The following is a 6426-nucleotide window of genomic DNA, read 5'->3' as shown; positions in this document are numbered from 1 at the left end:
CATGTTATGCGAAAGCATACCACGTATCTATTGACTTGCAAACGCCAGCTAAAGCTTTTTCGTATGCGAATAACCACTTTCCGTCACCTTTTGTTCGCATAACCTCAATAGAAGGATGTTTCACTGATGAAATTCAATACAAGGCAAGTTTAGTTGACGTAGGATTGGTTTTTTCAGTATAAAACGTAGGCGATTTCATGTATATATTTTTCGACCACGAAGAAACCATCAAAGTTCAACGTTCCTCATCATGTTCACCATTCTCATCCACTCTGTCTTCATCAGTCCCTTTGAACGACTAATATTGGTGTTGCTCACTGCCGAAAATAGGGTTTGAATGCTGTTCTTTCAAATTTTACGATTAATATTTGTGTTCCGATTATAAAAATGTCCACTTTTTTTTTCAATAACAGTACAAAAGATGTATGAATTCCAATCTAAACATAAACAAGCAGCAGCCATTTTTAGTTTTTATTCTGCAAAATAGCAATATAACTAGAAACAGCGAAATAAATAATACAAACAAAAAGAAAAAAAATCGTACAAGCATCTAAAATCTCAAAAGTAAGAATACACACAAGAACAAACAAAGGGTTTGTGAGAACAAAATGAAGAGAGCAAATTTATGGAATCCATCAAGGTGAGAGGTTGACTAGTCAAATTGTCTGCAACTGAGAAAAGGATATACGAATCATAGAATCTGCAAGTGTAGTTGCATGCTTGCACACAAGTGCTTCAGTTGCTTGTTCCTCGTTTTCAAACATAACAAGAGCCTGTTTTTTACCGTTCATTTCAAACACTTTGGTGTTGACGATGCTCCCGTGTTCTTCAAGATGGGATATAATCTCGTCTTCCGTCACATCCTGCGGTAGGGTCGATAGGTGGATCATTTTGGTTGGTGAGCAACAGTAACGGTAGTTTTTAGCAGCATTGCGGTTGAACCGGTTCAAATTGGAGTTTAGATACTCGTGTGTTTCAGCACCCATTGTAATATTAGGATGCTTTGAGAAATTAACCTCCAACCGCTTCCCAAACAGAGTGGCTCCCTACATGTCACAATAATCATAAAAAAAAAAAAATCCACTTATGCATCATCAACAAGGAATATGAGATCTACCTTCAAAAAGTGTACTGCCAACTCAGCCTGAAACCCGTCACCCATCTGAACAAGAGCATGATCTGGTTTGTTGCGAAGCAGCTTGATTCTCACAATGTTCCCATATAAAGAAAACAAGTTGAACAGCTTGTCCTCGTCTATCCGCTAATCATATCAACCATGAACATAACCATATAAAACAAACAGAATCCTTCTCAAGTAAGTGAGTGAAAGAGAGAGAGAGAGAGAGAGAGAGAGAGATTACATCAGGATTTAAATTAGATGCAAGAACAGTGCATCTGTCGTTGGTCCCGGTGATTCCGGAAGGCAAGCCGCCTCCAAATGCAGCGGCAATTGCAGCCGCGTTGTTCATCTTCATTCCAACAAGTTAAAACAAATCATCGCATAAAGCATTAGTAGTTACCCTCATAACAATGTGTATATATGCAAGCATACTATGTGTGTGCATGAGCAAGGCGTTAATGTTTGTCCAGAGTAAATAACAAGTATAACCAGTAGAGTTGTTAAAATATAATTTTTCAGTTGAATCTTAACAAGTATTTAGATATATCAGGTCAAATGGTGACAAATAACTCCCTTTTTTTTACTTCAGATATATGGCCAAAGAGAACCCACCTGTGGATATCCAGCTGAAAGGCAAACAGGCAACAAAAAATAAAATAAAATAAATATAGATCAAAGTAGCAGTAAAAACGAAGAAAAATACTACACACATATGTGTGTGGCTGCCCCTGTTAGCTTGTAAAGTGCACATACCTCCCGCATCTCCATATCCAGGCTGGAACAATATGAACACAATAAGAGACATTAAACCACCGAGACAAAATATATATATACATATATATATATATATATAAAAACATATGAAAACATACTTGGGAGGGTCTGCCCTTCTGTTCTGAGGGTAGTGATGGGTTTGTAAAATCCCTATTGAAAGAGAAACGCAAAATTATTTATATACAAAAAGCTTAAGTATTCTGTAACATAATATTTAAGATTTGACCAACACACCTAGACCGCTCATTATTGTAGTTGACTTGCAACTCTTCAAGACTGGAACCATTCAAGAATCATATTAGGAAGAAAGAGAAGCAAAAAAAGAAAAGTCTGGTATAAACTTGATACCTACTTTGAGAACTGAATATCTAGTTGGCAGCAACCATCATAAATATTTCTCCCCTGAAAGGAATTGCAAGTGTTGAATCGCATTATTAATTCAAGATCAACCAGAGGACAAATAAAAGAATACCTGAAGAGAATTTCTTGCAACCACAGCACTTTGCCGTAACTGAAATTGAATTAGTGCTTGAAAACCTACAAAGTTCAAAGGCACCAGCTGAGACTTTTAATTTCTTAAAGAGTAAATTACAAAAATCGTCCTTTATGTATGTCACTTATTGCAAACTGTGTCCTTTGTCTTTAATAATTACAAAAAACATACTCGATGTTTGCAAACCCTTGCAAGTTATGTCCTTTACTCCTAACTCGGTTAATTTTTGTGGTTAAATCTGACCAAATGGACCCCACATGAGGGTATTTTGGTCATTTTACCCTTATGTGGGGTCCATTTGGTCAGATTTAACCACAAAAATTAACTGAGTTAGGGCTAAAGGACATAACTTGCAAGGGTTTGCAAACATCGAGTACGTTTTCTGTAATTATTGAAGACAAAGAACACAATTTACAATAAGTGACATACATAAAGGCCGATTTTTGTAATTTACTCTTTCTTAAATAATGGTGATTTTTGAGAAAAATATGAAGAAGCTGACCAGCTGACTTTTGAAAGGTGACAATTTTCTCGACATATCCATGAGGAGAAAAAACTTGATGCAGGACTTCCACAGTTATAGGGTACAGCATATGATGAATGGTGACCAAAAGAATGCGATTGGGCTATTATTGTGTATCCATCCATAGCATAGACAGAAGAGAGAGAAGAGAATAGAATGAATAGAAGAGAAGAATAGATAGAGAAAAGAAGAAAGAGAAATAGAAGTTTAAAAATATGTCAACCTCCTACACACAAACAGACCACATAACATCAATTAGAATAATAATAATACAAAATGGAACTATAAAAGGTAGTTTCAGTACTACAAGTAACTCCCTTTATCACTCATTATTTACACCATGCTTTCAAACGTTCTGTAACGGTAAACTTAAAGATAAATACAAACCTCGTCTACTCGTCCTTGAGTATTTTGCTCCATTGTGGTTAGCTCTTGATGAGATGAAAACTGAACATAAACATTTCTTCCCCTGGACAGGATAAAATTGAATAAGTTATCGAAACTCAAAGCATCTTAACAAACCAAAATAATTTATTCCCTTTCTTATTCACCTTATGCTTGGCTGCACATTGGCATAAAATTGCATTGCACTGACAGCAGCAGGAACATCTTGCATTTGTAGGAGAGCCTGCAGATATAACAAATTAACAAAAACCAATGAATACATTCACATTTTAGGAGTTTTTTTTTTTTTTAACAAAAAGTCTTGATACCTGGTTTTTTGCACGAAGCATTACTAGTTTATTAATGACTCCAAATGGCTGGAATAGCTGAAGCAGATCAGGCTGAAGAAAAATTAAATGGTAAATTTAATTACTTTGTTGTTTGCAAAAGTTGTGAGATTTATAATAAACAATCACGTCTTATTTTCAAATATGTATGTAAAGTAGACTACTAAAATACAGTGTGAATTTCTCAGCATACAAAATTCTTTAAATGTCAACAGGGCGAAGTATAGGAGCGGGAGGGGGCGCCCGACCCCCCGAACTTTTCGCTCAGTAGTGTTATATATGTAGTTTTCGTAAAGAAATTTTTGGGTATATACGTTTTCGACCCCCCGGTTCTATAGAAATTTTTGGTATATACGTTTTCAATCCCCCGTCATTCGGGTCAAGCTTCACCACTGAATATCAAACTAGGTTCTTTCTCCTGGGCTTTGTTTGGTCAATGTGCACATGAAAATTCCACATTCTAATGTAGTATCTCTATCCAGATATAGTTGTCTTGTGAATGTGTAACTGAATAGAATACAACTTGAAATAGTAAAACTAAAATGGATAGCAGTTAAAACTGTCAGGTGGGGGGGGGGGGTCTTCAGTGGCATAAACAGTTTACTAGAATCACAATAGTAGAATCAAATTCCAATTAAGTTTTAAGACAACAGTAAGTAAGATTAAACAGAATCAAACAAGTTAACTAATAACTAAGATCCAGTAACACAATCCCTTCATATGAAAACAACACATGAAAAGGGATAGAATAAACCTTGGATGTATAATAATAGAAGAGTCCATATTATATGTTACAACTGGTTAAGAAGAAAGACAGAAGTGAAACCTCCGAAATCTCATGACCAACATTCCGGACGTGAATGACTTTGGAAGGCTCTGCCATATCCTAGAATAAAGCGATCAATTAGAAATAGAAAGGGTATTTCGGAATTAAAACCCTAAATTCGATCAGCATATGAAACCCTAGAGTCGCACCTGAAGAAGAAGAAGAAGATGAAGAAAACAAGCTTGCAAGCGGCAAAGGGAGTAAGTGACCCGTGCGATGCGACTTCGCCCTAATTAAACACCTTCTCTTCTATCTTTTTCTTTTTAATTATCTTCTCTTCTATCTTTTTCTTTTTAATTATTTCTTTTTTTTTTTGCCTTATCTTATTTCTTTTTTTTAACATCATGCGTTACACTCTTCCTTAATTCATCCCGACCTTGTTATCTTATCTCTTTTTACTAACATTTTTTTTGAAACGAAAACTTCATTCAAAACCCAAAAGCGCAAGCTATCATCAAGACGGAAATAGCAAGTCGAAAACCAAACAATCCAAGAAAATTACATCACATCAAACGTACACCACCTCTCCCACTCTACAATTTCATGTTTAAATCTATGTTTATACCACAAGAAACCCAACATCTTAACGTCTGCAACAATGTCGACCACACTCGAATTCTTGCCCGAAAAAACCCTCTCGTTCCTGGCCCTCCATATCCTCCAACTAGCGATTATAAATATACCTTGCAGCAGCATTTTTCTGTGACCGGAGGCTGCACAGAACTCGTGCAGAATGACCAGGTCTGCAATGCTAAAGACGAACACCTCGGGAATGCAACACCAAGTTGAGATGTTATGCCAAACTCCTGCAGAAAAGCTGCAGCCCGTAAGAATATGATCTGTGGTTCTTCCTTGTCTTCGCACCATACACATAAATTGCTCTCCACATGAATGTTCCTTCTTATCAAAGCCGTCTTCGTCGGAAGTCGATCCAAAAAGGCGCGCCACATAAAAGTGTTACACTTGGTAGGAACCCACTTGCTCCATTTAAACCCAATCTGTCCAGCGTTGGTAGTCGCTCCACGCATCCATTTTTTGCCCCCAATACGGTGAATTCGATGTTACTACTATTATTCCATTCCCATTTATCATCTTTGGCTCCAGCAAACATCCGCCCAGCACTACTTCCATTTCAGTCCTTTCTCGCAGCTCATCATCCGATCCCAACACTAATTTCCAGTTCCATGTTATCTTCAAACCATCTTCTGAACAAGCGCATCGATCAGCAACAACACAAAGTTTAATTTTTTTCCTTTCTAAACAGGTTAGGGAACCTGTCCTTCAACGATTCCTGACATAGCCATGTGTCAATCCAGAAACGGATATGAGACCCATTCCCCACCCTACTATCATTCCATTCCCATTTATCATCTCTTTTTACTAACATCATGCGTTATACTCTTCCCTAATCCATAATCCCTAAGTTGATTAGTTCCAATGGCAATCCTCTTTTAACCAATCCGATATTCTCGCTCCCCGACCCTCAACATGAACATCCTGGGGACTCCCGACCATAACACCTGACCTAACAAAACAAATCTGAAATTCATCTATCATGTGAAAACATGATTTATCCTTCATAAATATCTTTAGTTTTTTTTTATATTGTTCTAAATAAACCTTAAAGTTTTATGGTAATTATTAAACTATGTTTATAATCATGACTAGTTAATAAAAGACAGGAGTAGAGAGATATAATCAAACAAACACCACAATATATAGTGGTTACGATAAAGGTTAATTATTACATCGTGCATCGGCTCCTTGATCATCAATCAAGAATTTCCTTTGGTAAAATCATATCGGCAATCCGGTAGAGATTATTGTTATAACGTCTCAGTAAATGGGTAATGATCACCACAAAACACCTCTCTAAATGGGTAAAGATCATTGTTACAAGGTCTCACTAAGCGGATCATGATCACTACAAAACATATATCTACATAGCTAGATAGAGGT

At 36.6% G+C, this 6426-nt stretch overlaps 1 protein-coding gene across 2 annotated transcripts; it reads right to left on the bottom strand.

The window, feature by feature from the left end:
* Positions 1-438: 438 nt before the first annotated feature.
* LOC110940807 (polypyrimidine tract-binding protein homolog 3) lies at positions 439-4755 on the bottom strand. 2 transcript variants are annotated; one of them, XM_035990235.1, is made up of 15 exons: positions 4622-4755; positions 4468-4529; positions 3624-3695; positions 3462-3538; positions 3297-3379; positions 2890-3015; positions 2367-2431; positions 2247-2296; positions 2129-2170; positions 1993-2044; positions 1874-1895; positions 1733-1746; positions 1362-1469; positions 1118-1261; positions 439-1046 (listed from the first exon to the last, which is right to left on the bottom strand). In XM_035990235.1, the coding sequence occupies exons 2-15, from the start codon at positions 4522-4524 to the stop codon at positions 657-659; spliced, it is 1302 nt and encodes a 433-aa protein (XP_035846128.1). In that variant the 5' UTR covers positions 4525-4529; positions 4622-4755; the 3' UTR covers positions 439-656. The 2 variants fall into 2 exon arrangements, with proteins under 2 accessions (XP_035846128.1, XP_022038069.1); XM_022182377.2 differs by having other exon boundaries at positions 4468-4527; positions 4617-4748.
* Positions 4756-6426: the final 1671 nt, after the last annotated feature.

Source organism: Helianthus annuus, chromosome 5 (genome assembly GCF_002127325.2).
Source record: "Helianthus annuus cultivar XRQ/B chromosome 5, HanXRQr2.0-SUNRISE, whole genome shotgun sequence".
NCBI lineage: Eukaryota > Viridiplantae > Streptophyta > Magnoliopsida > Asterales > Asteraceae > Helianthus > Helianthus annuus.
The sequence above is the reverse complement of the archived record's forward strand: the minus strand, read 5'-3'. Positions and strand labels throughout refer to the sequence as shown.